The 18,705-nt window shown below is 38.9% G+C and overlaps 1 protein-coding gene across 1 annotated transcript; it reads right to left on the bottom strand.

Annotated features, from left to right (window-relative positions):
- Positions 1-858: 858 nt before the first annotated feature.
- On the bottom strand, positions 859-16,951 carry LOC139710800 (dual specificity protein phosphatase 3-like). The gene is made up of 4 exons (XM_071622710.1): positions 16,821-16,951; positions 14,963-15,074; positions 2,449-2,563; positions 859-1,049 (listed from the first exon to the last, which is right to left on the bottom strand). The coding sequence occupies exons 1-4, from the start codon at positions 16,949-16,951 to the stop codon at positions 859-861; spliced, it is 549 nt and encodes a 182-aa protein (XP_071478811.1).
- Positions 16,952-18,705: the final 1,754 nt, after the last annotated feature.

The raw sequence follows: 18,705 nt of genomic DNA, 5'->3' as shown, positions 1-18,705 counted from the left end.
TAATCTCATGAGGAATATTCCATCATATATAAACACTGTAAAAGTAAATATTTTCGTGTGACGAATTTTTCACGCTCGGCTGGGTAAGAAAATACTGTAAAAGTGGATATTTTCACGCAACTAATTTTTCCCGCTCGGCTGGGTAAGAAGAGATTTGCATGCTTTTAATTCCGCGGAATTAAGACATCAACTACTGAAAAATATGACAAGCAGAAATATTCGTGTGCTCTAACTTATTGTGCTACTTTCTGGTTTAGCAAAATGCACGAAAATTTCAACATCACAAGAAATTTCCACTTTTACAATAAGTAAGTTTCTCCTAGTCTTTGTACAGATTCTCACTTGCAATATTCTTCACACACACACAAGTAGTTGAGGTATCCAGACCTATACTCCCAAAATTTCATAAGACATGTATTTTGTGCATTATAAAACCTACAGCACACTGGGGCCTCCTTTGGGCCTTGCATAGATTGTTTTGTTGTTGTTGTTTTTATCTATTCATCGGTGAGCTTTCAATTTTGCATGAATGATGTGGTCCACGGCAGATCATGCAATTGCCATTGAGATTTTTTTTTTTTTTTTGTGCACCCCATCTGCTGAGGTTAATGACCCTGAAATCTCATTTGTGACAATTCTACTCTGCAAAGTGCACATAAAATGTTTAAAGATGGCGATCGTGGCCATCATGTTTATAGTATCTACATAAAATCATTGCATCTGCCTGTTCCATGGAGATGCCCATGGTCAGCAGATGACATCATTCACACAAACTGAAAGCTGTCAGTTGCACAAATCCAGCCAATAAGAGCACTCTAAATTCTAAATATTGCCGAGGTGCAGACGAGGAGGCGAGTGTTATTTCTGGCGCAGCTCTTCGTCCAGTTGGCACAGCTGCAGTAGAAATCCGTCGTTTGGTCCCACGTCCCGTTTCTTTCGCACCGCGCGGACCGCATCCCGCGCCCGCATCCCCCGCCTCATCATGAGGTAAGCCATCGCCACGGTAGCAGAACGACTGTAGCCAGCAACGCAGTGGACCAAGATTTTTCCTGATGACCAAATAATTAAAGAATACATCAAACAATTAAAAAAAGAAAAAAAAATCACTGATAGCTGGATACCACGGACTGTTTTTTGTTTTTTGTATATACATAGATGAACAGATATAGATGTGACCATGCATCACAAAACGAACACAAAGTCGCAGCCCTTGAGTTTGCGTGAGGACCTCAAAAGGGTGAAACAGGTCAACCAAGTCAATCTTGAGTTTTTCATACTTTCTGCAAAGGCTATACTTCATCCACATTATTCATAAGTTTCGGGTCATAAAACAAAGAGGAAAGTATGTTTTCAAGTGTTTCTACAACCCCTTTTTTGTATAGTGCAATTAGGTACGTCTTCAGAGGTCCCTTTTCATTTCTTTAAAATCCTTAACACACACCCTTCAGTTTCAACTCTAATATAAGCTTTTGAATATTAGATAGTGCTACCACCTTGAAAGTTGGTGGTATTATGGACAGAATTTGTTTATTGAGCATGCTTAATTTCAGCTTAAACTGATAATTCCTTCATTGTTGTTGTTGTTTTTTTCAGTGATCTTTTTATTAATTCCATTTCCTTTGAAAATTTTCAAAAAAATACAAATCTTATACATAACATTTGTCATGAATGTTCATGCGTGTATGAAACATATTCCATGAAAACAAGAATAATCATTGTTGTTACTCTGGTGGTTTACTTCCTGTTTTTTGTCCCATTCATCGCACAGCCAGCACGGTTTCTTTAAAGCGCTTGAATAGACACTGTACTTCAGAGCCTCTTTTCTCAGTTCACACTTTTCTCGAGTTTGTGCTTTCTTTCCAATATTTAGATAGGTTAGGAGAGTCCGTTTGAATCGAGTTATACATCATATTAACACTTAGAGCCTGCTCTTTCAATATCTGCCATTAACTAAAAATCCATATCCAGCGACTTTTTCTTGCTTTTGTCATGCAGGGTCACATATAAATGTATGTATGATTTCATATATATATATATATATATATATATATATACATATATATATATACACATTTATAATTCTTTTTTTTTTAATTATTTCTTTAAGGTACAAAAGGTTTAACATGTAACATACATCTTTTTTTTTCTTCTTCTTCTTTTCAGGAAAGTAAAATTCACATGCAGGCAAGTGTTTTGCAGTAATTTGAATATGTGTTTGCCCAACCTGGCAGGCTGTAATGGGCAAGCGGTAAAAAAAGTTATGTAGCACCCTGATATTCTGGGTCTTTCTTTACTTCAGGGCCACATGGGACCTGCAATATTATCTTGTTATATCAGGCACCTCGCTATATCCAACTTTGACTGTTATGACAAGGTTTCACAGAATGCATTATTTCCCCTACAGGGAGAGTGTGGTTATCTCCCAGGTGGCAAAAGGGATATTCTTACCGTTCTCTTCAGCGAGTGCTTCATCGATGAATCTCACAGCGGTGCCAAAATGTTCCTTGAGGTTGGCACCTTCGATGTCTGCAACCCTCAGGCCACAAAATTTGATCTTAACATCCTGAAATGAACAAACAAAACCAACATACTGATTTTTTTTAAAAGAAAGAAAGAAAGAAAGAAAGAAAGAAAGAAAGAAAGAAAGAAAGAAAGAAAGAAAGAAAGAAGGAAAGAAAAAAAGTTTGTAATGATTTCAGGGGCCTGTTACTATTATGGTAACTTTGCCATCCAATGGTAACTTCCATGGAATTCTTGATTTTGATTGGCTGTTGAGTATTGTTGCCACCAAGGGCGTACCGAGGGGGGGTGTTTTGGGTGTTCAAACACCCCCCTTTGCCAAAAGGGGGGTGTTTAAGGTGTTCAAACACCCCCCTTGGGCAAAAGGGAGGTGTTTGAGCTATTCAACACCCCTCTTCAGCAATGCTTAGATGTTGACAAATGAAACAAAAGCTGTCTTTACCGCTTTTATTTCCGTTTTTAATTCCGCCTTTCCTTTCTTTTGCGTTCACTCTCTCTCTCTCTTTCTCTTCCTTGAATGTTTGTGTGGATGATGATACATTATGGAGTTACATAATATCATACGCACTAAAGAACTCGTGTACAGTACGTGTTCATACTACGTTACTGCACCGCGCGCGAAGTTGACGCGCAAACAGTAGACATGCCCGATCCCTGCTTTGCTTTCTGACCGAATCGCGAAGATACATTGCGCATAATGTTCACCGTTTACCGGTATTATACCGTACGCGGTACCGTAAATTGTGTATGATGTGTGTACAATGCATGCTGCGCTGCAGACTATTATAGGCACATTGCATGCTAAGTCAGTAGTATCACTACCAACAGTGGCGTATCTGGGGGGGGGGGGGGGGCAAGGGGGCACGTGAAAAAAAAGAGAAAAAAGAAGAAGAAGAAGAAGAAAAAAAAAAAAACTCGCCCGGACGGGGGAAGGAGAATGGGGGGGGGGGGGGGCAGAAAACCAAATCAAACAAGATAAAAACAAAACATGAATTCCATGAATTCCATGTTTTGTAACGCTGAAATAGAAAAATTTTCGGCTCGCTCGCTGCGCCCGCTCGCCAAAATTTATCAAAAAAAAAAATAAGAAGAACAAAACGTAATGATGACGTGGAAATATAACAATTTCGGCTCACTCACTCGTAGAAAGTTAAAGTATTTTTCCAAGTCCTTAGTTTGTTGGCATAAATCGTTATCTATGAAGCCGTCACTATATCTTGATTAGAATTGTAAGATTTAATAACCAAAAAGTGACAAGAATTCCATGTTTTGTAAGGTGAAATACAAAAATTGTCGGCTCGCTCGCCAAAATTTATCAAAATTTATCAGATTTTATATCACCCTCAAAAAAAACCCCTTTTAAGTGCTCGAAAAAGCATATCAAGTGGACTTTTTAAAGTCCCTACCGGGATGGGATTGGGGTTGAACACTGTTGGTATAAATCGTTATCTATAAGACCGTCACTATATCTTGATTAGAATTGTCATTCGAAGATTTAATAACCAAAAATGACAAGAATTCCATGTTTTGTAAGCTGAAATACAAAAATTTTCGACTCGCTCGCTGCACTCGCTCGCCAAAATTCTTCAATATCTATTACATTTAAAACACCCTCAAAAGACCCCTTCTATAAGTGCTTGAAAAAGCACATCATGTGGACTTTTTAAGTCCCTACCGGGATGGGGTTGGACACTGTTGGTACAAATCGTTATCTATAAGGCCGTCACTATGATTAGAATTGTAATTCGAAGATTTAATAACCAAAAATAACAAGAATTCCATGTTATGTATAAAGCTGAAATATAAAAATTTTCGGCTCGCTTGCTGCGCTCACTCGCCAAAATATATCAAAATTTAGGGTTGCCTATTACATTTAAATCACCCTCAAAAGACCCCTCTTAAGTGCTTCAAAAAGCATATCATGAGGACTTTTTTTAAGTCCCTACCGGGATGGGGTTGGGGTTGAACACTTTTTCAGAAATTAGGGGCGCAATTTTCGCGCTTGCCACGGGCGCCGTTTTCCCTAGATACGCCACTGACTACCAAGTACAGTCAGTATAGTAGCCTACTGGAAGCAGCAAGCTCTGGAAGCTCTGGGAGTAGCAAGTTACTTGCTACTCAATGTAATTAGTAATAGGTCATGGACTTGGTAATCTTTAGTAATAGTAGATATGAATTTTTTCAATGACTGATAGTTAAAACTGAAAGATAACTGAGTGTGAGTCTACAAATTGTGGTTGGATGACTTTATTGCGCCTAAAATTCATTAGATATCTAGGTCTAGGAACAGTGGCGTAACTACGGGGGCATGGGGGGGGCACGTGCCCCCCCCCCCCCCCCATCCGCTCGTTAAAAAAAAAGAAAAAAAAAGAAAAAAGAAAGAAAAAAAAGGAAATGGTAATTCAAGGGTTAGTAAACTGCTTTTGAAATCGACATGAAAGGATGATCAAGAAAAAAAGATATTTTTCTAAGATTTCTTTTAACCATATAATTAAAGAGGTACACTGTATAACATTGTTTAAAAAGCCCGGAGACGACAAAAGATTGTGATTCAGCGTGATTCCTGGTTGGCATTTTGAATACAAGCAGGATGTGCGCAGCGTACTCAGAATATCGGAATGGCAAAAAGCTTGATCATTGATTTTGCAGTGTTGCTTTACATACTAGTCTATATTAAAATGCCTTGCATTGCCAATAATAAGACTTGACCTTGGCTATTTCCTAACTTTTCCATCTGTATGAAACACACACACTCACAAACACAAACAAATTAGGGGATGCTCTATATAAAGTGCAGATTTTGGACATCCTTCTCCCGCTTGGTCACTTCGACGCCCCGTCGCTGGTCATACCTCCCCCAATCATAAACATAAACCGACACCCTTGACTACCAGTGGCGGATCCAGGGGGCGCACCCGGCGCCCCCTCCCTCCAATGCGAAAAAATATACATGTAGCTACAAACGACAGTTTTTGGACGGTAAAATGTCAAAATTTTCAAGCTCGCTCGCTTCGCTCGCTCGCATTTAACCGTTATATGCCATTCTCCTGATGTTACTGTCAGTAATTGCCAGCAGTTGCACCCGGTGCGCCCCCCCCCCCGAATTTCAGAAGCGAAAAAAAATATAGCTTCAAACGGCAGTTTGGGGACTGTAAAATGTCAAAATTTTCAAGCTCGCTCGCTTCGCTCGCTCGCATTCAATCGTTATGCACTTCTCCTGATGTTGCTGTCAGTAATTGCCAGCAGTTGCGCCCGGTGCGCCCCCTCCCCATAATTTCTAAAGCGAAAAAATATAGCTACAAACGGCAGTTTGAGGACTGTAAAATGTCAAAAATTTCAAGCTCGCTCGCTTCGCTCGCTCGCATTTAATTGTTATGCAATTATCCTGATGTTGCTGTCAGTAAATGCCAGCACTTGCGCCCGGTGCGCCCCCTCCCCTTAATTTCTAAAGCGAAAAAATATAGCTACAAACGACAGTTTTTGGACGGTAAAATGTCAAAATTTTCAAGCTCGCTCGCTTCGCTCGCTCGCATTTAACCGTTATATGCCATTCTCCTGATGTTACTGCCAGTAATTGCCAGCAGTTGCGCCCGGTGCGCCCCCCCCCCCCCCCCCGAATTTCTAAAGCGAAAAAAATATAGCTTCAAACGGCAGTTTGGGGACTGTAAAATGTCAAAATTTTCAAGCTCGCTCGCTTCGCTCGCTCGCATTCAATCGTTATGCATTTCTCCTGATGTTGCTGTCAGTAATTGCCAGCAGTTGCGCCCGGTGCGCCCCCTCCCCATAATTTCTAAAGCGAAAAAATATAGCTACAAACGGCAGTTTGAGGACTGTAAAATGTCAAAAATTTCAAGCTCGCTCGCTTCGCTCGCTCGCATTTAATTGTTATGCAATTATCCTGATGTTGCTGTCAGTAAATGCCAGCACTTGCGCCCGGTGCGCCCCCTCCCCTTAATTTCTAAAGCGAAAAAATATAGCTACAAACGACAGTTTTTGGACGGTAAAATGTCAAAATTTTCAAGCTCGCTCGCTTCGCTCGCTCGCATTTAACCGTTATTTATTTATTTATTTATTAAAACATCTTTATTCAGGATTACATGATCAGCAAATGTACTGATTTTCATCAAGGTCCTGAGATACAAATGTTATATAAAATCATTTACGATATATACAGATACATACTGAAAAAGTTCCAAATCAGCTACAGTTTCATCAGAATAAGGAAAATGCGAATTGAATACATAATAAAAAAATTTCATTTTATTAATTTACAATTAAAAACAAATCAAAAATTTTTGCACTTGAAAGGGGAAACTCTTTTTCAGTTGAGATAAAAAATACCACACATACCTACATACAACACACGTACAAGCACTCATGTACACACACACACACACACACAACACACACATACGCACACACATACGCACACACACAGACACAACACAGACACACACACACACACACACAACACACATACGCATACACAGACATAACACACACACATACACACACAACACACATACCCATACACAGACATAACACACACACACATACACACACACACACAAACACACACACACAAATTGATACATAAAATTCAGAACATATACATACACTGAAAAAGAGGGGAAACCTTTCAAATAATCACCAAACAATGATTAATGCTATAAATAAGGCATATAAATTAAAAACAAGAATCAAAAAGAATAATTCCCTGTAGCTGAGATGTTTACATAGAGAATAATAACAAATCAAAACAATACTACGCGCACAAAAAATATAATCAGTCAAAGAAAAATGGTCAAATTATATATAATTCTGACCATACAGAGATAGTTAAATGTAACAGTCAGTAAGCTGACTATTCACCGAATGGTCAGTTAAGAACGCTAATTTGTTTGGGCAACTGATTAAAATATTTCTTTTTATATAACACTTTAAAACTGGTTAACGACTGAGCATTTTGTAAATCTTCAGATAAATTGTTCCAGACTTGTGCACCTGCATATCTAAAAGATCTTTTAAAACATTCCAGATTTGGTTTTGGAACCGTCACTTTTAAAGAATTTGCATAGCGAGTGTTCAGTTCATGTCGATCAAACACCATTTCAATGTCTTGACAAAGTCGATTAGGGGCAAGACCATGAATACACTTGAACATCAAAGTAGCCAAGAAATAATCCCGTCTTTGTTCAAAAGATTGCCAGAAAAGCTCTTTCACTAAATCTAAACCATGAGTAGTAAGAAAGTCAAAATTCCCGGTAACAAAACGGGCTGCTCTCTTTTGCAATCGAACAAGTCCGGATTTATAGCCAACACAACAATTTCCCCATACAGAGCAACAATAATCAGTACAAGACTGAATGATCGTTTTGTAAAGGATATTCAGCAATTGAGCATTCAGAAATTTACGTAACATACCAAGAGAATGAATCTTAAATGAAAGAGATTTACAAAGTTTGTTGACATGCTGTTTCCACGACAGGTTCTCGTCGACTTCAATACCCAAATATCTTATACTTTTAACTTGTTCAATCTGATGATTTTCAATTGATATATTAAGCTTTTCAGACGAAGAAGATTTCAATAGCATAACTTTAGTCTTATCAACATTAATTTTTAATCTATTATTTTCATACCACTTGCATAGTTCATCTAAACTATTTTGTAATGTAACAGTAACGTGATCAAGATTTTTGTGGGAAACGTACAATTATATACCGTTATATGCCATTCTCCTGATGTTACTGCCAGTAATTGCCAGCAGTTGCGCCCGGTGCGCCCCCCCCCCCCCCCCCGAATTTCTAAAGCGAAAAAAATATAGCTTCAAACGGCAGTTTGGGGACTGTAAAATGTCAAAATTTTCAAGCTCGCTCGCTTCGCTCGCTCGCATTCAATCGTTATGCACTTCTCCTGATGTTGCTGTCAGTAATTGCCGGCAGTTGCGCCCGGTGCGCCCCCTCCCCATAATTTCTAAAGCGAAAAAATATAGCTACAAACGGCAGTTTGGTGACTGTAAAATGTCAAAATTTTCAAGCTCGCTCGCTTCGCTCGCTCGCATTTAATCGTTATGCAATTATCCTGATGTTGCTGTCAGTAAATGCCAGCAGTTGCGCCCGGTGCGCCCCCTCCCCTTAATTTCTAAAGCGAAAAAATATAGCTACAAACGGCAGTTTGGGGACTGTAAAATGTCAAAATTTTCAAGCTCGTTCGCTTCGCTCGCTCGCATTTTATCGTTATGCACTTCTCCTGATGTTGCTGTCAGTAATTGCCAGCAGTTGCGCCCGGTGCGCCCCCTCCCTTTAATTTCTAAGGCGAAAAAAATATAGCTACAAACGGCAGTTTGGTGACTGTAAAATGTCAAAATTTTCAAGCTCGCTCGCTTCGCTCGCTCGCATTTAATCGTTATGCCATTCTCCTGATGTTGCTGTCAGTAATTACCAGCAGTTGCGCCCGGTGCGCCCCCTCCCCTTAATTTCTAAAGCGAAAAAATATAGCTGCCAACGGCATTTTGGGGACTTAAAATGTCAAAATTTTCAAGCTCGCTCGCTTCGCTCGCTCGCATTTAATCGTTATGCCATTCTCCTGATGTTACTGCCAGCAACTGCCAGCAGTTGCACCCGGTGCAACCCCCTTAATTTCCAAAGCAAATATATATGGGTAATTCCATGGGGTTGGGACTGAAATTGTGACATACAAGTTGAAAATTCAAGTTGGGTAAATTGAAATTTTCTTTTTCCCCCTGATTTGTTACTCCCATTCTTCAACTTATTCCACTAGAAATCTGTCTATTACTTTGCACACTTTCAGTCAGCATGGGTAAACAGGTATGACAAATACCTACGTTACATGGACTTCATTTTGTGACATCCTCAATAATTTTGTGTTCTGAAATGATAACAATGAACATATCCCAGTTTTTTTCCACCATAACACATCAACATGTTATCTGACAGGCACACGAGATCATTATTAGTAAGATTGTCCATTCTGATATCAACTGCAAGACACTTTTATTAACATGTTTTTTCTACAAACCATTTACAATTTTAACCAAAGGTTTAACTTTTTCCTCAAGAGTGACACAATAACAATATTCTTTAAAAAACTACAGTCGAGGCAAGTGAGTTGTATGGACATTCAAGTGAAAACATGATTTTATTGTTATCATCAGGGGTTTTCGTACTACAACCTTGTCCACAGTATACTACCTATGTTACACGGACAGTATGTCTTCGTAACATAGGTACATTACGACATATCAACTGATTTCCTTTGTTGTGGTGTCAGATGTTAAAACCTACACACATAGACTTTATGTACAGCCTGTATGTTTCCATGAATAACACTAATGTAACAGTTCTTTGGAATTATACCTGCTGTATACCTTTGGAACAACACCTATGTTACACAGACTTCAATTCTTTGTAACTCTGGTATGAAAGAAGGTAGACTTAATAATAAGAAGAAGAATGATGTCAAGCCTTACACAATTTGACCTTATATACTCTAACAACTTCATCAACTGTCAACTCAACTATGAAAACTAATAAAGAGAAATCATACAAGTTTTCTTGTCTTCTCCATGTTCTTTGTTTGAAGTTAATTTCTGCTCTTTTCTACAATGTCCATTTTCCCTCCGTGCAGTTTTCTTTTTGTCTAGTTTGTTATGTTCGCTCTTCTTTGGTGTTGCTTTGTCAGCTTCCTCTCTCTGTTTGTGGAGTGCTGTGGCTGAGCCCTTTTCACTCTTTCACGTAGTTTAATCACGTAGCGGCGGCAGAGGAGGATCCATGGCAGATTCATTGACAAACTGGACAAAAGGTGTGAAGAGAAATAAAATGAAAGAATTAACAGAAAATTTGTGTCTGTGTACTCTTTATATTCCTGTTGATGTATCTGTGTATATGAATGGAATTAAATAATTTGGACAATTTTGCTTACCTTTCTACCTCTTGTCATACCAGTTGGCTACAGTTCCATGTGTACTATCCACCAAAAAAAAAAAAAGAAAAAAATATGGGTTACGCTTAAAATGATGTACAGCAGTAATGTTAATAATATTAATAATAATATAGCATGTAAAAAATCATTTTCATATTCTACGCTAATTTTTTTTTTCACATCTATGTAAGCTAGCAAGGCCAAGGGCAGGGCGCTGCCCCCAGTGTCATGGCTAGGGTTAGGGATAGGGTTAGGTTTACGGTTACGGTCCTATTCCAAATAGACCTCAAACAAAATACTAGGCCCCCCTTTTTTTTTTACGGTACTCAATCCCCATCAAATTCAAAATTTTTGCCCTCTTTTTAGGATTATAGGATAGACCAATATTATGCCAATTTTGATTGCGGTACACATGGAACTATTTCCTACCAATTACCTACCCAAAATGAATACAAAACTGGCATTTTAGCTTTGAGACTTTACAGTGGGTGAACGTGGAATGGAAACAGTGAACCCATGTACTGCTTCATCAGAGCACCGTAAAGCCATCTAACACTATTAACAGGTCAGTGAAATCTTGAAAGGAAAACAGTGACATTGTAAATCTGTTCAAGAGAAAGAATCTAACAGCTCTTAATTCCCAAAATATCAACAACAAACTTGGGCAAACTCTTTCTTTAGCTCAGACGCAGACTGGACGTCTACGTATTCCAACTTCATAGTACCGTACTAACGTTCAGCACATCTACTTGGTAGATACGAATGACATAAGTAAGGTCCAAAATTCACAAGAATCGGGAGGTAAAATAATGTTATATTGCCTTAAAGATACACCGGACATACTTTTGTACGGTTTTCTAAGAGAGGAACACATGCTCCTTTTGCAGAGACGGGCATAAAAGGGGAAATTTAGCGATCACAATTACGAACATGAACAAGTAACAAATATCTCAGTATGTGGGACTACAGCGTGTTAACAGCATCATCATCCACCGTATATTTGGCCAGTTTAGTGGTTTTAATATCGTTTTTTTCCTCCAATACAGTTTACAAAATGTGACAAAAGTTATTTACTTCGTAAAATAGCGTACAAGCTTACTGATTGACATCGGAAACATTGAAATTCCCGATCGGAAACATCGAAATTCACGTACCGATGTAACACGGACTACAGCAGAAAAACGGGTCTTGCGCCGGCGTCCAGGTAGGTGTGAACGGGCTGTAAGTGGTCTTCCCGCCGTTGGGGAAGTACTGCCAGTGACGTAAATACGATTGCTGAAGTTAGTAGCTCTTCTTTTTGTCGCGAGCGCGACTTTCTTATCCGATGTTACACGAAGAGGCCGGACTTCGGACGGAAGTACGGTAATATGTTCTGTGTTTTCTCTTTTATTTGGAGCTTTTTGATGCTAATTTTTGGACAATAATACTCCTAAAATATGAGTCTAATTATAGAAATCAAGTTTCTGATCATATTATGATTATAAGTGTATGTAAAACCATGCAATACCGATGTTACAACAAAAATCGCCGCGGACTTCGTTTGTAACATCGGTATGAGGTTGCTTCAAGATGCTCTGGTGTTCTTATTTTGTGACACGTGTTTATGTGCCTTATATTCTTTGTAGAAGTCACCTTGCCTCTCTTAATTATGATAGGCATAATGCTGAAAGGTTGTGTATTTCTGTATTACATTGCCATGAAAATGGCATATATTTTTGTCACAACTGGTACCACAAAAAAACCATGAGACATCAACAATGAAACAGTCACAGACAAAATAAATTTGTACACAGGCTTGTTTTTTATTCATCAAATAATTCTTCACACATCTCTCTCCAAGAATAACCACAAACCACAAGCAATTGTTTGATAAAATTTTCAGAATATGACTTTTATTCCCTGCACAACATGAAAATCTAGAGCAGGCCCAACCCCATGGAATGACCCATATATATATATATATATACATATATTATTATATAGCTACAAACGGCAGTTTAGGGACTGTAAAATGTCAACATTTTCAAGCTCGCTCGCTCCACTCGCTCGCATTTAATTGTACAGTTATGCAATTCTGATGTTGCTTCCATGAGGTGCGCCCCCCCCCCCCCCCCCCCCCCAATGTCTTCACCCACGGTACGCCACTGAACACCCCCCTCTAAAAAATCCTGGGTACGCCTATGGTTGCCACGGTAGTTACCATTGGATGGCAAAGTTACCATAATAGTAATTTTTATGCAACGGGCCCCTGGTGTGAAATGTACTTCAGGATTTGAGTTCTCCTCTGCTGAGAAGACCACAGCTGTGAACCCATCATGGTCCTTGTATGATGCACTTTGAGGAACAGGATTGCAGTATAACTGTGTACCGGTACATATTCCTCATATGGCTGACTGCAGTGATTTTAAAAATATGTTCAAAATATCACATTTGATACATATGTGTAGGTCTGTTGTATCACGAAACATCCTACCATATAAAATTTTTGCAATAAAGCCCAAAAACATAAAGAGACATCAATATTTTTCTCATTAAACCATAACTGTAGATGGTTTAGTCTGGAAAGTATTTTCTTATGACTAGATTGTTCACATTTTGCATATTTAACAATCATTTATAATATTGATTATATGGATTCAAATTTTTACAGTGATTGTTTCATCCCTAACTGACATTTTAGAAAGTAAATTTTAAAGCACTTGTGCTGTTTTGTTTTTTTCTGCAAAATAATGGCAAATTATGCCTTTAAATCCTTACTTACACACTCCCTAGTCACTTCACCTCTTCATTTCCTTTTCCTAGGTCTTCTTTCAGGGAATAGCAGTCTTTTGAAGGACTACATACATGTGGTGTTAACATAAATTTCTCTTCCTTATTTAAGTATAACCACAGTCTAACTTTCACACAACACATTTAAAACTCTGCTTCGTTCACTGATTGGAACATCCTATGGAATACTTTCTTCACAAATACTGTAAGTGCCATACATTTATCAAGTCCAATTTTTCAAGAATTGGGACTTTCCGACAATTCTGTGAGTGGTTAAATTTGAGATTGTGGAGTACAGTACTCAGTTTGGAGAAATGTACGCCTGCATGTCACATTCACATCAAGATCACAGTCAATATTTTCACGTGTCTTTAAATTGGCGAATAGCACCTGACTCGCAAAATAAAAAAATAAAAAAACCCTCACAAAATATTTGCCGTTTACAGTAGATACTGACATCAGGAAAATGTTGTGAATGAATAAAGATTACCCAGGGCTGCATGCTAACCCATTTTTTTTTTTACTGGTCCGACAGTAATTTTTACTGGTCAGAGACCATCCGACCGGTGCCAGTGTGTAGCGTTGGATTACCTAATCCCTTTACGGCACTTTCTAAGGTTCCATCATAGTATTCCTGTTGAACTGAAGAACATTCCAACACCCAAATGGCTTTGCTAACGTTACTACTAGAATAAGTTCAGATGAATTAGTGAATACTGGTACTTAAAGAGTTTGGGAGGTTCGAAAGCTAAGGTCAAATATGCCAAACCATTTAAAGGCTAGTCCCTCGTATACTCAGGCAGGCGGCATCTCTACAGGAAATGCCTGATACATAGTAATATCAGATCATCCTCAACGGTTAATGATACTTTTAGTCCTTTTCAATATTAACCCGTTGAGGACGAGTCCCGACTATACTCCGGCAGGTGTCTATGGGAAATGCGTGTTGTAGCAAAATCAATCCATCTTCAACGAGTTAAACAACAGTACAGAAGAGTCACAAGATATTTACACAGTATGGTAACCATTGTCCACAATTCATCTACACGTACTTTAAAACAATTTCAGATATTCAAATCACCTTGAACAGTACTAAATGCAGAAAGACGTCTTGCCTGTCAACTCAATCCCTGGATATGATCACCATCATGCTTGGTACATATTCACATTATTTAGAATATCAATCATTATTCATTGAGTTACCTGGTATGAACATTTGGATTATTCACATGCTTTGTCATTGCTTAGGTCAGCATCCACATCTGTATGACCAATCACAGACCAGCTATTATGGTGTGCACATGAACCTAAAACCAATATTAACCAAAAATGCTTAAAAATAAATGTGGCTATCATCCATACATTTTCAGTTATTGTTCATAATCTGTATTAAAACTTCACACCAATATCATAATAACTGCATGATAAGTTTGGTGAGCAATCATTGTGAATCTACTGTCCAATCACATGCATTGCAACTCTTTGGCTCATGTCCCCTCAGTATAAACTTTGGACCAATCACAAACGTCATATTAACTTCCGACCAATCACATGCCTCTTATCAACTTTGGACCAATCACAAACCTCATAATAACTTTGGACCAATCACAAACCCCAAAATAACTCTGGACCAATCACATGCCTCATAATAACTTTGGACCAATCCCATACCTCATAATAACTTTGGACCAATCACAAACTTCATAATAACTTTGGACCAATCACAAACCTCGTAATAACTTTCATCTGTGTTGACATGGTAGGCTGCAGTCCCCTGCCCACAGTTCAAGACATGTGTGATACCAAGCTTGCCCAGTTTGTCCTTGTTCCTGGCAATACTCCTACAGAAGGAGGATGTGGTTTGAAACTGTCTGAGACTCTGGACACAGCAGAGATATGCCATGTAGTAAGCTAAAATTTTCATGGTGATTTTATTTTCTCAAACTTTGCAAATTTATTCAAATTTCCAAATGAAAACAAAAACTCTGGAGACATTTTCATGCAGGTATCATATGTGACCGTGCACCTCAAAACGAACATAAAGTAGCACACACTGATTTTGCGTGAGGACTGAAAATAAGTGAAGTGGCTCAACCTAGCCGAACTTGAATTTTTCATATTTTCTGAAAGAGAAGGTGTTCTTTCACATTTAATATGCCAGGGCTCGACACTAACGGTGGCCCGGTGGCCCAGGGCCACCAAAAATGAAAGTCGGGCCACCAAATTTCAAAAAAGGGCAAATTTGGTGGCCCACCTCGGGCCACCAAATTTTTTTGAAAAGTATGTCAATAAATTCGTAACTTTTTGCGCCGGAAATTAGCAGTTAAATTTGTTCAAAGGATGGATGAAAAGGACTGAATGAGTGCCTGAGAGTGAGTGTTGCAAGTTTGTTGAAGTTTATTTATGAGTAGATATGTCCAACTTCTAATTCTTACTATCATAAATCTTAAATATTTGACTCATTAAAAGAAAAGGACTTTTAATGTTTTTTATAGTTGTTTTTTTCGGGACACCAAATTTTTCTCTCGGGCCACCAAACAAAAAAGTTAGTGTCGAGCCATGACTATGCTAAAATTTTGTATCATAAAACGGGCAGGAAAGTGTATTTTTTAGCAATTTATCTCGAACATTTTTGGTAGAATAGTGTGATTAGGTGTGTCTTTAGAATCCCTTTTTCATTTCTGAAAAACCTTGTCCACACTCTTCACTTTCAACTCTGGAATAACTTTTGAAAGGATAGTGATACTGCTTTGAAAGTTGGCATTAATCATTGACAGAATGTGTTAATGAGGCAAGCTTGATTTCACTCTAATCTGATAATCCTTTCATTGTTGTTACTCTGGTGGTTTACTTCCTGTTTTTTGTCCCATTCATCGCACAGCCAGCACGGTTTTTCTCAGTTCACACTTTTCCTGAGTTTGTGCTTTCTTTCCAATATTTAGATAGGTTAGGAGAGTCCATTTGATTTGAGTTATACATCATTTTAAAGCTTAAAGTCTGCTTTTTCAGAATATGGTCTTAACTAAAAATTCATGTCTGGCGACTTTTTGTTTGTTTTGAGGTGCAGGGTCACATATACAAAATAAAATAAGGGACAAAGGAATTTTCTGTAGAACTGTTGAAATTTGAAGTTGCCTCTAATAAAAACCATCATATTAAATTGAATAGGAAAACCAATGGCATGGTACACAATAATTTTCAGGTGATCTTAAAATTCAAGATCAACTCTAAATTCTTTGTGAAACAGATTCATGGAGGAATTTAAACTCAAGCGGGAGAGGGGTGGTAGTATATGTTGGAGCGATGCTCAGCTGATGATATCGAAATAATACATTAGGATTAAGGTTAGAGTTTATTCAGTTTATCACCTTAGGACAACAAGATTAATGTTACCCTAACACTAACCCTAACCCTAACCTTCCTACACTGAGGAAACTCTAACCCTAATCCAAAAGCATATAATCCTCGGCTGAGCATCGTTCCAACATATGCTACCAAGAGGGACACGGTTTGCGAAAATTGTCTCACGGCGGGAGAGATGGGGTCACTGACCGAGGGAAGGGTTTCCTAATCTGGCTTGTACTCACTCGTCCCCCACATACACATTGGTGAAGACTTCATCACAGTCATTCCGGAGGCCTCCGAGCGATTCGTCTTCGGACAGCCACAAAAGCCCGTCAAGCTCCTCTACAGTGCAGGGATCAGAGTCAGCAGCCATGGCAACACGATTGAGGCAGGTAGTGTGTCCTATCTGTACAGACAAAAGGTACAAAAGGTGTGTGAATGATTATACAAATTTGTAGAGGGAGACAAACTGAAGAAACTCAAACCTGAGCCTTCACCCCTCTGAATAATATCTTTTTTTCATTTATTATACACATTGTTGGAATTATACATCCTAGAATATCAATTCATGGAGATTGATAGGAACTTTCTGTATTAAAGCGTTCAAATACTTTACGCCATATATGTCGCATGTCTATTTTTTCTTTTTTTTTAAATCAGAACTTGAGGGCAATTGCACAAGTGGTTAAATTCGCAATCGTGAGTACAGTGCTGAACAGAGAAATATATATGGGTGCACATTTATATCTGGATAATCAAGAGTTAACGTTTTAACAAATTTTAATAGCAGCTGACTCACAAAATTCCTGAAAATAAAAATCTTGCAAAATACTATGCTGTAGGGCCTACACTGTATGCTAAATACCAGCTCAACTGAATTCATGAACTGACTGAAATTACAAGACTGGTGCTTGATATATGACATAAATGGTATCCCGGGGTACCAAATAAAAATCAGCCATTTTGTTGAATTTTTTTTTTTTTTTAAAGGTTGTACCCAGGGTGCCAAAAAGTGGGAAAATATATTTTTGTGCTGGAGCTAGCACGCGCTGGCCACTGGCACTGCACTGCACTGCACTGCACTGAAGCACACGCTATATTGCCAGCGCAGCATACAGTACCATGCATGCACAGTATCACATGCAGTGGCATGGGAACGACTGTAGACGCACACACAGGGCAGTGCATGCATTTCTCCGCGGCTGTCCTCAAGTGGACGTGAGGTGGCGCTACACAACGTGGTACCCCGGGGTAACGCGTGATGCATCACATGCATATCATGAGAAAGACACGGAATGTGAATTTCCCCTGGCAGGCATGTAATGTACTATTGTATGTACATTGATCACACTCATCGTACTTTACCACTTCATACCACAAAATAAAGAACATGTAGATTGTTAACATTATTGTTAAGGTATTTTTGCATTCTAACTTCCTCATCAGTTGATAAGCCTATTCTGAACCTGAGCCAAACGTTCAAAGAATCGAACTTGTAACATCAAGGTGCAATGGCTCCGCCCCCTCCCCCTTCCCGGTTCTCCGACCCCTGACTGAGGATCCACATACTTCTCAAAATATAATCCCCATTTCTGATATTACAAAACAGCAATGAGAACATCTCTGTCTTGTGATGGCAGTGATGTTCTACAATTAAGATCCACACTCAGCTTGTACCGTTCCACTGTGAGGCTTTCATCACCAAATCCAGCCAGACCATCCAGAGGTATGAACTCCCAATGTTAACTTCTCCCTCAATTCCAGACTCAACAACACCAAAACTCATTCTTTCATGGAACGGTTAGTTTTCTTTCTTTCTTTTCTTGCATCTTTTTTTTTTTTTTTTTTTTTTTTTTTGAATGCCCTCCTCCTAGTCCCACTAACCAGACAATGTTGCCAGATTGTTGGGCAATGATGGCTTCCTCAGTCAATGCCTTTCGTCTTCGGCTGACGAAAAGCAGCAGGAGCAAATGTCGAGACAGTTTTTACTTGCACTTTGTAACTTCAATATTGGCACACGCACCCTTCCCCTTAGCCCCGGAGACCGCGCCGCCAGGCGCGGTCCTGGCGGCTTCCCCGCAGTTTCGCTTATGTTAGTTCCTAAGTATTCTGTGCGCTTGTGCAAGT

The sequence above is a fragment of the Diadema antillarum genome, unplaced genomic scaffold (assembly GCF_040938485.1).
Source record: "Diadema antillarum isolate AM-2024a unplaced genomic scaffold, OU_Dant_1.0 scf00000039, whole genome shotgun sequence".
NCBI classification, from domain to species: domain Eukaryota; kingdom Metazoa; phylum Echinodermata; class Echinoidea; order Diadematoida; family Diadematidae; genus Diadema; species Diadema antillarum.
The sequence above is the reverse complement of the archived record's forward strand: the minus strand, read 5'-3'. Positions and strand labels throughout refer to the sequence as shown.